Source organism: Castanea sativa, chromosome 1, assembly GCF_040712315.1.
Source record: "Castanea sativa cultivar Marrone di Chiusa Pesio chromosome 1, ASM4071231v1".
Classification (NCBI taxonomy): Eukaryota; Viridiplantae; Streptophyta; class Magnoliopsida; order Fagales; family Fagaceae; genus Castanea; species Castanea sativa.
The window spans coordinates 69,927,949-69,942,331 of NC_134013.1; the positions used below are offsets into that span (position 1 = coordinate 69,927,949).

Consider the following 14,383-nt stretch of genomic DNA (forward strand, 5'->3'; position numbering starts at 1 on the left):
TGATATGATATAAGTAACCACCACACACCCTTGGTGTAATGACCATTCTACAAGTATAAGTGTTTATGGGGTGTGGGGGTTAAAGGCCGAGGTTCAAGTCTCTAGGAGAGAGTTTCACACACATATACACTTAGATTAGGTTAGAGTAGAATTTCTATTTTGTATCAAAATATATATATATATATATATATATATATATATATATATATATATATATATATATAAGTCAACATTTTTTAGGCCAAACACAATTTTGTCAATGTTTCATTTACTCAACAGTTTTCGCCCTCATATAAGTTTTATGATATGATATTCGTTTTATGATTTTAGCAATATTCACATATTCACGGTGTGTTAGATGCCAGGCCCATGAAGAAGACGCCTTTCACGCTTTGTGGTCTTGCCATGAATTAGACTCGGTGTGGTTAGATATGGAGCTGTGGAGTTTTCGGGCTACAGCTCAGTTCATGACATTCAAAGAGCTGTTATCGTGGTTAATTAAAAACAACCACCAGCTCGAGCTCTTCGCAGTCACGGCTTGGACAATCTGGAACCAGTGGAACCAGGTTCGCCTCAACCAGCCAGTGGACTCATTACACCAGATTCCTAACCTCTCGAAGACTTGGCTCACTGATTACCATGATAGGCAAGTATGTCAACCTACACCAGTGCAGCGAACTCACCGAACCAAAACACGTTGGAGACCACCACCATCTGAGTTCTTCAAAATAAACTTTGATGGTGCTGTCTTCCCACATGCAAAGAAATTAGGCATAGGCATTGTGATAAGAGACTACCAAGGACAGGTGATTGCATCATGCTCAAAACTAGTGAACCAAGAATTATGCAGTGATGATATTGAGGTGAAAGTAGCAAGCTGGGCTATGGCTTTTGCACTAGAAGTAGGAGTGAAACGGGCCGTATTGGAGGGTGATTCGTTGACTGTTATTAGAGGGCTAGTGGAGGAAGAAAATCTGCTAGTACCATTGGGTTTGCTCATTAAGGATGCACAACAGTTGTCCCAACGTTTTGAAGAATTACTTTACTCTCATGTAAAGAGGGAATGTAATAATTTAGCTCATAATCTGGCTAGACATGCCGCTGGCATTCCATATTTTTTAGTTTGGATGGAGGATATTCCTCCACAATTTCATGATGTACTTCAAGCCGATTTATTATGCTTAACTGAATAAAAATCAACTTATGTGGTTTCCTCAAAAAAAAAAAAAAAAAAAAACTGTTTTTCATTTTGGAGTCCAACTTGGGTTATTCTGATTTTTTATTTGAATCGTGACAGTTTTCAAATTCGTTTGGTAACCTAGACTTGTTTTAAACACATGTTAGCAACACAATATATGTTTAGTTTTAGTTCAGAAATATTTATTTGTACTTTAAACTTGGTTAGCTGTGGAGACTGATGCTATTTAGCTATTCATGGGGTTATAATATATGATCATCTATTAGTCACCAGTGTAATTTGACTGTGCCAACAGGGGTTTGAATAAGTTGGCAATATCTGCTCACGGAGAAAGTATCTTATACATTGGGCATATATAAGATTTTGGGATAATTACACTTTACCCACCTGTGGTTTGCCTCTAATTTGACTTATCTACCCGTGGTTTCATTTTTGACACTTTACCCACCTGTAATTCCCTCCATTACTACTCTGTTACCCACCTCCAGTGCAGACGTTACTCTAACACATAAACTCATAAAAAACAGGACCTAAAACAGATCAAACAATCCTCACTCCCAAAACACACTCTCATCCAACATGCTCACCAAACTAAGATCACAATGAAATGTACTTGAGATAATGGACTGAGAACCATCTGGGTTTTGATCAGAAACTCCAAACAACCCATTTGCAACAAATTGTCAGAAAAATGCAACAATAAAAATAATCACGTTGACCCAATTTTGCACCTCATGCTCCGTGTTTGTTTCTAGGGAAAAATCAAAGGGCAAAGAGAGAAAGGAAGAGTGAAGCAAAATGTAGGCGAAGGGCATAAGTGTTTTGTTTCATTTGTGCATAAATCAAACACGCTTGGGATAACTTAAACAATACGACTTCTGGATCAAGAACTTTGTTTGTTTCTCGAGAAATTGGCAAAATAAAGTGAAGGAAAATGGTTACAAGTAAATATAATAGCAACTAAACAATAATCGATAACCTTAACCCAGAAACTACGACTAATCCATTTGGGAAAACTTCGAAAAAGAGTAATGGCGTAATAAAATCCCACTGACCCAGTAAGGAAAGTTTGAATTTTTCCCAGATTTACAAGCTGGTGCTCTGCTTGTTTCTCAGGGGAAAAAAAATGCAAAGAGAGAGAGAGAGAGAGAGAGAGAGAGAGAGAGAGAGAGTGTAGCAAAATGCTAACTAGAAAAGGGTGTTGGCATTTCATTTTGTTTCATTAATGATGACCCATAAAAGTTTAGTGATTGATTAAGCATTAAAGTGTTCAAGATCAAGAAGATAGTACTCTGTTTGTTTCTCAAGAAAACGTTAAAAGAAAGTGCAAGAAAAACGGTTTACAAGTAAAATGAGCTGACCCACCTAGAAGAAGCAACTAATTTTAAAAAAATAGGTAGATAAAGATTATTAAAAAAAAATCACTGCAATAAACACACTCTCATTTGCTGGTATATAGTTAGGGAAATTGAAAGAGAAATTTGACTTCTAATAAAGCAATAATCTATAATAGATTATACTTTTCCACATGCAAGCCCATCTCATACTTTATTTTGTTGTATTTTATATGCAGATGGCTGACTTGACATTCAATTTTGAGATTCATCATAGTGATCTTAGTTTGGTGAGCACATTGGATGAGAGTGTGTTTTGGGAGTGAGGAGTGTTTGATCTGTTTTAGGTTCTGTTTTTTATGAGTTTATGTGTTAGAGTAATGTTTGCACTGGAGGTGGGTTAACAGAGTAGTAACAGAGGGAATTACAGGTGGGTAAAGTGTAAAAAATGAAATCACAGGTAGGTAAGTCAAATTAGAAGCAAACCACAGGTGGGTAAAGTGTAATTATCTTTAAGATTTTTGCTCACTCATAGGATTATACATTCAATCCGCCAGCCACATGGCCATATGTTAACCATGTTCCAATTTATTTTATGAATGCATACGTATATTTATAATTTACTCTATTTGTTATCTGTGTTTGAAAGCAGAATATTTTGTTAGACTATATTTCTAACTAGTCTTTTTTTTTGGGAGAAAATTCTAACTAGTCATTTGAGAGAAATTAATTTGTTTGTTATTACTTTATATGATTTACCTTATTGGTATGGTATCTATCCACATTTTTCTTTGATGAAATATAAATAACTTGGGCCTTTCCTGTTTGACACTATGCATTGTTACTAAATGGACTTTTGAGCTCTACCTCAACCTTAACTCCAAAGAACCGGCTCTATCAATATTCTAAAGTCTTCCCCTGTCCTTCTAGAGAATGACGGCTTTACCAATTGCCAGACCAAGAATGTATTGACCATTTGTGATTAATTAATTGATTAATTATCCAAGTTTATTAATTAATCAAATTAACATGCAATGTACGTGGCAGTACAAACAAATCACCAACTAAAGTATAATGCAACGGAAAATAAAGTTGACACGGCGATTTGTTTACGAATGGGGAAAACTTCCGAGGCAAAAACTCCACCAGGTGATTTTATGATCACTACTCTCGAGAATCCACTATTATCAAAACAAGCAGTTACAAATAAAGGAATCACAGTACCTTATACCAACTTACAGTTGAACCTTTACTCCAATACCCAATTAGACTTGTTTTGTAGTAACAATCTCTTCTTATATTGCACGGCTCTCAGTACGTGACTAACCAATAGATGCGTAGATCCTAGTATGCAACTTGATCACCAACTTGAAAAAGATGTTGGTTGCAAAGTTCATCAGTTCATCATAGATGAAAATCACAAAATTGCTAGGTCACAAAACTCTACGGTGTACAAATACAACAGCTTCTTCAAGATGAATTAGGGCAAACTAGGTTTCCAGTTACACTTTTCTTCACACTTGTGCAATTATGCTTTTATGCAACCTGTGGCGGCCCTTAAAATAATCCTTATATATGTTTAGGGTTATGAGAAAAGAAAACTCAAACATACATTCACGGATTAGATGAAAATCATAATTGAAAATATGTTTTTCATAAATCTCGACAGATACTCTATCTATAGAGCAGCTGTCGAGCCTCGTACTGAAATAACTTTTTAAACCTCGTTAGATACTAGCTGTTGAGATAGCTGTCGAGTTTTAATAAACAACACTTCTTTTACTTGATTCTTGGACAAACTTGCATGATTTTAACACTTGAACTTGAAATCTTATTTCTTGAAACATTAAACACATCCTAGATCTACCCAATTATAAGTAAAGTGTGTTTTTTCAAATGATTAACTAATTACATAAAATGTTGACATATGTTCCTAATATGAATTACATATGTCCTAACACCTATGTCCCATATTTCATCTTATACCCTGACCCATTTAATATTTGGAGTTGTTTCTTTTTAATTATTAAATATATATAAAAATAATAATATCTAGTGTACAAAATTCCTATTTTTAGGATGTCTACCATCTTTGATTTTGTTTTTAAAATGAATTTTTTTTTTATCACTTTCTTGACTAATCTCACTTATTTCTCTAGAAAAAAAAGTTGTCTCATTTTCTTTTATGGTGGATTCCAAGAATTCTACTTGTAAATTCATGGAATCTCTTGGGGATTCAAGGGATTTTTTTTCCCTTGAAACAAATAAGTTTTGCTTTCGTGACTTTAAACCTAAGTTAGTTGGTATCATAAGTTCATAACCTCGTTTTTATCTTGGTTTGATAGCTAATGAACATGTTAGTAGTTGTTTTATGATTGATAGGTTGAAGTACAAGTTATTATAGGGGTAAACATTTCTTCAACTTCAACAGTAGCAAGTATTATGTGAACTTTAGCAAGCAATCACTACGATTCTTACTAGAAAACCCTCCCATGGCAATACCAGTTAGCCTATTCAAGGGCGCATTGCTAAATTTAATAAAATTTCATTTTTTTATGGAATAATGTGTTGGATTTCATTGATTCAATATTGATGTATCCGAATATAAGGCGGTAGAGTGTGAAAAGGTAAGCATCAAATTCGTTCTTGACAAACAATGAAAAAAAAAAAATTGTTGGTTGATTTTTTTTTCACAATTATTATGACATAATACATTTCAAGTGTTGATTATAGATTCTACCGTCTCAATAAAAAAAAAAGTGTTGATTATATAGATTATATAAATTCATACGAAAGAGGATTTTGTCAAAAATTTCATGACCCATCCACATAATCAAGATTATTGTCCGAAGAATTATTATAATCAGTATCAAGTTCAAGCTTCATCTATCTTTCGTTAAATCCTCCACAATTAAAAAAGATGAATGGGATAGGCCTATGGCATCACAAATCTAAGCCCATGATTCACCTTTGGGCCTGTAAGTTAGACTACAACCCACTCCGCTATCTTATATGAACGTGACCCACTGAACCAGTCTAGAAAACTCACCCAAAAAAACAAAGTTACAGAAGCCCGTTTCTCCAAAGAAATGGGAAGTCTAGGCTAATGAAGCAAAGACTAGTCAGAGACTCAGAGCTCTCTCCCACAGTCAACGCCCAAATAATAAGGCAAGGTCTCAGTCCAGGTTCCAGAAAACATTGACTTTGAAGCTTCCTGACAGGATTCAAAAAAATAAATAAATCAAGAACTTTTTCATTTTAGGTAAGCCACTTCTTTGAGTTAATACTAATCTGATTCTCAAAAAAAAAAAAAAAAGGGTTCAAAATTTTTAAAACTAGTTAATTTGATTGTTAAAAGTTAAAATTAGTTTAGTCTTTAAACAGTTAATTATTTTTCTTAATTATTTTAGAGATTAAATTGGTTTTAGGCACCAAATTAATTAGTTTTGAAAATTTTTAGATTTGTGGCATGATTCCAAATGTAAATGAAATTTACATTTTTTTTTTTTTTTTTGGTTATCACTTATCCAACGGTCAAAATCACCCCATTAGTCACCAGGTTGTTGGTCCGACCCCTTTAATTAACTCAACTGTTCCTCTTAAAGCTCCAAAGACCCGGCTCTATCAGAAATTCCAAAGTCTTCCCCTGTCCCTCTATGGAGCATTGGAGTGACGGCTATACCTTTGCTCCTTATACTGAATATCTTTTTCTTTTATTTCTTTTTCTGTCCCATACTTCATCTTATGTTTTATATATATATATATATATATATATATATATATATATATATAAAATTTAATATATGGATTTTTTTTCTTAATTTGAAAATTTTCATTTTGATCCATTAAATTTAATTAAAGGTAATATTTAGTATACAAAATTCCTATTGTTGCGATGTCTAACAACTTTGATTTAAAAAAAAAAAATTATGTTCTATAACTTTCTTGACTAACTTTACCTTTCTATATTTTAAGAAAAAGGCCAATTTCAATTTTTTTTAAATTAAAAGATAGAAAGACTGCTCTCAAATCTCAATATTAAGTGCTAAAAAAACATCATTTCTTTCTTAACCGCTCAATCATTTGTTAACAAATCATTCTAAAAAATTAATAACATATATATAAAATTTTTTAAATCAATTTTTTTTCTATAAAAAATTTTTAAAATTACTTTTTAACAAATACTTTGAAATTATCAGTTAAAAATCCAAAAAAAAAAAACCTTCTTCTATGTCTTAATTGCTAAAATATAAAAGTGCTAATGCCTAACGGTATGAAAAACCGAACGAGATAAAAAAAGAATAAAGTTTATCTCCAAACTAATTTGGAGAGAAACCCTACAAACTTATCATATATTTTTATATTGAGTGTGAATTTTGAAAATCTAACCGTTAGATTGCATGTTTTTATTACATTCTTAATGCTTACAAAATTTCAAGAAGATCAAAGATCAATTGCTATGTCATCAAATAAATGTTATAATTTCAAGTTTTTGTGATCTAAAGTTGTATATAAAAAATAAGTTAATTAATCAAGTAGTAAATAATATCCAATTTGAACGAAATTTGATACCTATATTAAGAACATAAGGAACATGAAATTCAACGATTAAATTTTCAAAATTCACACCAAAAAAAAAAAATATAAGAAATTTGAAGAGTTTCTCTTCAAACTAGTTTGAAGAAAAACTTTGTTCATAAAAAAAAAAAAACAAAAAAATTCAAACTTGACCAAAATAAAAACAAAAATGTACACTTTTTATTTTTATTTAATTTTAACTCAGCACCTTAATTCAGATCTCTCTCTTGAGTCTCGAGTCTTGAGTCTTAACACACAATGCCCCAAACATCATAGACCCAAACCAAAGCAAAACCCAACACAACACAACTCCACCATGGCCGATCACCAACACAATCTCATCCACAACCACCACCACCACCACCGTCCTAACCGCATCTCCCTCCCACAACGCACCACCGCCACCGCCGCCAATCCCAACACACCCACCACTTCAAGACTCTACCCTGTCTACCCATACACTCCATCATCTTCAACCCCATCAAAACACCGCCTCTCCTCTCTCCCTTCCTTCACCTCCAATTCCAAACCCACCACAAAATCTTCCCTTTCCTTTCTCTTCCTCCTCCTCCTCTTCTCCCTCCGCTCCCTCTATTCCCTCCTCCCTTTCCTCCGCTCTTCTCCTCCTTCTTTCTCTCTCTTCCCTTTCTCTTTCCTCGTCTCCCTCCTCTCTTTCCTCCTCACCCTCTCTTTCTCTTTCCTCCCCTCCAATCCTTCCTCTCTCAAAAACCCATTTCACCCAAAACCCCAAAACCAAACCTCTCTCTCTCTTTCCTCCGTTTCCCACTCTCAGCTCAGAGCTTTGTTCTTCAAGTCCATACTGTTGGCCGTCGTTTTTCTTCTCCGATTCCAAGCGCTTCGATATTGCGGCACTGCCGCATTGATTCTAGCTGAATTGTCCGGCAATGTGGCTGCCCGGTTCGCTTTCGAATCGAGGGATCAGAATTTCGGTGGTGGGTTTATTCAGAATCGGATTTCTAAGGTTCGTGGATTCTTGGCTTTGTTTTTCGGGTTGTTTTTGTTGGCTCTGAGTTGGGATCGGATTGAATGCTTTCCGTTGTCTGCTTATTCTGTTGAAAAATTTGGTGTTTCGGTTTTTCCTAGAGACAATTGTGTGAGGTTTTGGCCTATGTTGTTACCGTTTGTTTCTGGGTTTTTGGGTTGCTATGATCGTGTTATGATGAATTCTGGGACAATTAGGCAACTGGGTCAGAAAAGGGTTAGGCTGATTTCATTGTTTTTCACTACAATTGTGCTTTTTGTGCCTGCTGTTATTAGTGTAGTTGTGTTTGAAGCTGAGGGAGATAGTGTTTCCTTTGGAAATTTGATTTGGCCTTTGGCAAACACCGTGGTTTTCGGTGTGCTTTTGAGTGAGAATTATAGTGATGAGAAGCTGGTGAGTTCTAAGGATTTTCGGAGGGAGTTTTTGGTTACATTTCTGTGTACTCTTGTTTTAGAGCTGTTTTATTTTGCTGAGCTTTCGCTTTGGGGATTGTTACTTTGCGGTTTGTTGCTTTATGTAGCTGTTAGGGAGTTGGATCCTGTGTATTTGAATTATCTTGAATTGGGGATGGAGTCGCCAGAGTCATTTTCTACCTCGATTATGAAGCCTATACGGCATATTTTGAGTGAGAGGAAGTCACGGAAGATTGCACTTTTCCTTTTGATCAACACGGGGTACATGGTTGTGGAATTCGTTGCTGGGTTCATGAGCAATAGTCTTGGGTTGATATCTGATGCGTGTCACATGTTGTTTGATTGTGCTGCTCTGGCAATTGGGCTCTATGCTTCATATATTTCACGTTTGCCTGCAAACAATCAGTATAACTATGGACGTGGGAGATTTGAGGTTCTTTCGGGATATGTTAATGCTGTTTTCCTGGTTCTGGTTGGAGCACTAATAGTTCTAGAGTCATTTGAGAGGATTTTGGATCCTCAGGAGATATCAACTAATAGTCTATTAACTGTATCAATTGGAGGGCTTGTGGTAAATGTGGTTGGTTTGATTTTCTTTCATGAGGAGCACCATCATGCCCATGGTGGATGCTCACATCCTCACTCCCATTCCCACTCCCACACCCACCATCATGATCAACATTCTCATGACCATGCTGGACATCATCATGAAGATCATGGAAATCATCATGAATGTATCACTGTTTCCCATGAATGCCATGAAAAATCATGCTCTGACCACGGTGACCATCATGAACACCACAGCTGTAATACTCATGGTGGTGCTGACAGTTGTAAAGACCACATTAGTGTGGGACACGATCACCACCATGACCATGCTCACCAGCATGATCACCATGACCATGCTCACCAACATGACCACCATCACCATGATCACCAACATGATCATCACCATCAAGCTGATGATCAACATGTCCATGACGTCCACCATCATCATCATCACTCTGAAGGCCATAATGTGGCAGACTCTCATGGTCAAGGAGCAGGTTCCCATGCCCATGCCAACTCAAGAATACTCTCGTCTGGTAGAGATCAACCACAAAAACACCATCATCATCATATTGACCACAACATGGAAGGAATATTCCTGCATGTTCTGGCAGACACCATGGGAAGTGTTGGAGTTGTTATATCAACCCTTTTAATTAAGTACAAGGGATGGCTTGTTGCTGATCCTGCATGCTCAATATTTATTTCAGTCTTAATTGTAGCTTCAGTTATCCCATTACTCAGAAACTCTGCAGAAGTTTTACTCCAAAGAATTCCTAGAATGCATGAGCAGGAGTTGAAAGAAGCTCTAAATGATGTTATGAAGATAAGGGGAATACATGGTATACAGAATTTTCGTGTGTGGAGCTTTACAAACACAGATGTTGTGGGAACACTAAATCTTCACATCTCAGCACAAACTGACAAGGCTTCTGCAAAGGCACATGTTTCTCGGATATTAAATGATGCGGGAATCAAGGATTTGACATTGCAGGTGGAATGTGTTGGATAATCAGTGTGGTAACTTTTGACCTAGTTTTTGTCATTTGTCGAGAGCATTATACAAGTAGCCAGTTTCTTGAGAAGTGAATTTGATCAACATCCTACAAAGATGCTGTTGGCTTGTAGAGAAGTGTGGATCTTCAGTGCTCCCCTTAATCTTGGTTCTTGGAAAATAATATATATGTATATATGTATGTGTGTGGGTATATATATATATATATATATATTCCAAGGAGTTGAGACAAAATGGGCTGGGTTTTGTAAGCATTATCAACAGATTCATGATGGCTGCTTATAAGATCAGCATGCTTCTTTCCAACAACTCATTAAGGATGATGGATTTTGTATTTTATCAGTAGGTAACATTCTAACAGTCGCAAGTTTTGCTTATATGATAATGTGGTCGTGAAATTCTGCACACATGTAAAGAAATAAGCAAAGGCTGCTGGATTACTTGGGTATTCAATTTTTTTGCTAGAATAGGTATACTTATTTGGTTCATGTCCATGGGTCATTGAATCTTACTGTTCTACTGATGTTGTAATTGTGACACACCTGTTTTCTTGCATTACTTGCTCTTGAAACACAGTGTGGTGGAATGTATCGTTGAACAATTTTGATTATACATGGTGGATAATCATTCTATATCGGTTGTATAACATTTATCTTGATAGTACTCACTACATTTTTTGACATCTCTTCTTCTTTCTCCATCCATATCAAAATTAGGCATTGAGGAGAAAATTTGTCCTGCCAAGATATTCTGAATAAATTAAAACAAATACATGTAGCATACCTGAGATCCGAAATGAAGGCTATGACTGTGAACATCTGAGTAAGACTAATTTAGAATGAATTATAACTTGTAATATTATATTGCTGCCTTGCAATTTCTCAGCCCGTGCTTCAAGTTTTGCAGAGAATTTATGAGACTGACATTTTATGGCAAGTGAGGCCAATCAACTCTTTTTGTTTATAATTTGTATTTTCCACACCCATGACATAATTTTATATTTTGCTTAGTCTGGGTTCCACAAGGTCGCACCCCATTAAGCAGTTTGGTTAAATCAAACATGATTTTACCAATGTCGAATGAATTTTATCAATGCTATAAATTGTCGTAGCCAGCATAACAATCTGACATGATGCTTGTCACAAGCAGCTGCATAGGACATAAAATCAGACTTCCAAGAAAGAATAAAATTTATGTCCACTTCTTATGTGTTGTACCTTCAATTTTCCAAATGAAATCAATCATATGGTTAATACAATGTGATTTTTTTCAATGAAAATTAAATTTTATTGGTCAATACAATCATGTAGCTGAAATCAATTGGGAAGTTACCACTTTTAAGAAATTGTTCTTAAATTTTTCTTCTTGAGAAATAAGAATCCTTTTCTTGGGCTTAGTTGGAAGTTGGGTCTGAATTTGGGCAGTACGTCGTATGGCTGGGCTGGGCTTCATATCTACATCTAATTGCCTAACTTTTTAGTTTTTACTTTTTACCACCATAGCCAAAAGCATGTACAGACGTGAACATAGGACACCCTTTCCAAATAACGTCACTGTGCTAATGATTTCGTTAGTTGGCCGGATTTGGAGAGTATATGGGAAACTAACATCTCGAGTTTCAGAAACTCGAGATTTAATTAAAAAATCGAGTTTTTAAAACTCGAGATATGGTGTTTTGTTACTTCCATTACGTGGCCAAATTTTCCATTACGTGGACAAATTTTCCACCTGGAGGAATTGAGCCACGTAGAAATCGAGTTTATAAGACTCGAAATCTGCACAATATTCTCCCTCTTTCCCTTTCAAATGCAAACACTCTCACTCTCTCAAAAATCCTGAAACACTTTCTCAATCTCTCAACTCTCAGTGTCTCAAACGCTCTCTCTCAATCTCTCAACTCTCAGTCTCTCCAAACGCTCTCTCTCAATCTCTCAAACACCGAAACCCGGTCACCCTCACCCTCCCAACGCGCGCCTCTTTCGAACCCTCTCTCTCTCGCTTCTCGCCGCCACACCGCTGCCGGTCCGCCATAACACCGCCGGTAAGCCTCTCTCTCTTCTCTAATTCCATGGGTGCTTACACCTTTTGGTCTGTTACCTGTTTTGGTGTAATTTGTTTGAACATGGCTTTTTAAAATGGGTTCTTCTAGATTAATTCACAGAGGCATGCATTTAGGAATTTAATTTTGTTTTTACTGATATAGCAACATTTAGACATCAAAAATTGGTCTTCTCCTTTCTTTAAAGGAATTGTTGTAGCATTGATCGTGGTTGTGTAACAATATTAGCTTTGACCTTGTGACAAAATGCTTCAAGTATTATGGTTTTTAAATTTGGGTAACGCGAGTTCTTATTTTTTGTTTGAATGTTTATCATAGCTTGTGTTATCTTAATAGCGCATGGCATGTTACTATACTTCCCATCTTGTTAAATTGATTAATCCGGCAAAGCATGAGGAAGCTAATCATTTGGGCATTGATCAAATTATGTACTTCACAAAAATTGCAAGATATGTTTGATTCATATTAAAGCATGAAGTAGGAAGCGTATAATTTATGGACAGCTGAAATTACGTCAAACATAAAGGCTGTTTGCGGTATTAGGTCTAGTTGTGATAAACTATTATATTGTAAAAGGAACTTCTCTCTGGAAAATAATTGATAATTATAACAAAGGCGAGTAGATGGGCGGTGTATTCGGGGGTTTAGAGTGGCTGGAAGGACGGTAGAATCAAGTTGATGATTTCAAGTCTTTTATTTGCGGATGATACTTTGGTATTTTGTGGGAATGATATGGAATAACTTTGCCATTTGAAATGTGTTTTGTCGTGTTTTGAAAGCATATACGGTTGCAAGATATCTGCTCGCCTATGAAATGCTTGGGGTTGTTGTTGGGGGCTAGTTACAACTCCAAAGCGATATGGAAACAGAAGTGAGAAGGATGGAAGAAGCTTTACTTGTTCGAAGGAGATAGAATCACCTTAATAAAAGTACGCTCTCAATTTTGCCCGCATATTTCCTATCCCTGTTAGCATTGCTAGTTGCTTAGAGAAATTACTAAGAGTTTTTTTGTTAGGTGGATAGGAGATGATGTTAAGTTTCACTTGGTAAATTGGAAGATAGTTTGTGAGCCAATTCAATGTGGGAGTTGCATTAGAAGTTTTGGATGTCCTAATAGTGCTTTGTTTGGGAAGTGGCTTTGACATTATGCCATGGAAAAAGACACATTATTGAGAACTTTGATAGATAAAAAAAATTTGGGTTTGAGGGAGGCGAGTATGTTTTGGGGTAACCAATGAACCCTATGGTGTGTCCCTTTGGAAACATATTTGCAATGGTTGGGGACGATTTTCTAAACTAATCAAGTTTGAAATGAGCAATTTTTATTATTATTATTTTGGCATGATCCATGGTGTCGGGAGGGGATGTGTAAGGAGACCTTGAGCAATTTTGAATAGCCGAGATGAGGAGGCTTCGTGGTAGGCCAGATGGACTAGTGGAGCTATTCATTGGGACAATATGTTCACTAGAGCTGTCCATGATTGGGAGTTGTCATTTTTACATGTGGACGGCTGCTAGTGGAAACATTCATACCATGGATAACTTGCTAAAGAGAAATATTTGTATTGTAGAGTGGTGTTGCATGTTTAATAGTGTAACAACAATGGGGAGTTTATAGCCCATTTACTTCTTCGCTGTGATTATGTGCAAAGCCTATGGTTATTGGTGTTTTAATTGTATGGACTCCAAGTGGGTTATGCCTAAGAGGGTAGTGGATTTGTTGGGTTGTTGGAAAGGCGTTTGTGGCGGACATCATTTTGCACGACTTGGGGGAAATTCTATGATGCCTCATGTGGACTATTTGGAGAGAATGAAACCAACATACCTTTGAAGGGATTAAGAGTTTGCAAGTTGAGTTAAAACTGATTTTCTAATGCTTCATGTATGATTGGATGAAAGCTTTGATTGGAAACTCCTTTTCTAAAGGAATTTACTTGGATTTATGTAATTTTCGATGATACTTTTAGCGTCCCTAGCACACTCCACTGTCTACATGGGGTGTATACTTGTTTTTAATAATTCAATTAAATTCTTCAATTACCTATAAAAACTGATAATACATGTGTTGTGTCAATGCAGAAGGGGAATGTCCCTTTTTTAGGGGACTTCTCTCATATGAAACTCAATTATTTTTTCCCCTTCAAATAAGTCCAGATAAGATTCAAAGTTGTCTTGGAAGAAATTTGTCTTTTTTTTTTGGGAGAGTTTTAAGTTCATTACTACTCGACCAAAAG

At 35.9% G+C, this 14,383-nt stretch overlaps 2 protein-coding genes across 2 annotated transcripts; both read left to right on the plus strand.

Annotated features, from left to right (window-relative positions):
• Positions 1-431: 431 nt before the first annotated feature.
• LOC142633167 (uncharacterized) lies at positions 432-1,193 on the plus strand. Its single transcript, XM_075807445.1, has one exon. The coding sequence runs from the start codon at positions 432-434 to the stop codon at positions 1,191-1,193; it is 762 nt and encodes a 253-aa protein (XP_075663560.1).
• A 6,138-nt stretch (positions 1,194-7,331) lies between these two features.
• LOC142622761 (uncharacterized) lies at positions 7,332-10,767 on the plus strand. Its single transcript, XM_075796288.1, has one exon. It carries the CDS (start codon positions 7,427-7,429, stop codon positions 10,085-10,087), a length of 2,661 nt encoding a protein of 886 aa, XP_075652403.1. The 5' UTR covers positions 7,332-7,426; the 3' UTR covers positions 10,088-10,767.
• The last annotated feature ends 3,616 nt before the right edge of the window (positions 10,768-14,383 follow it).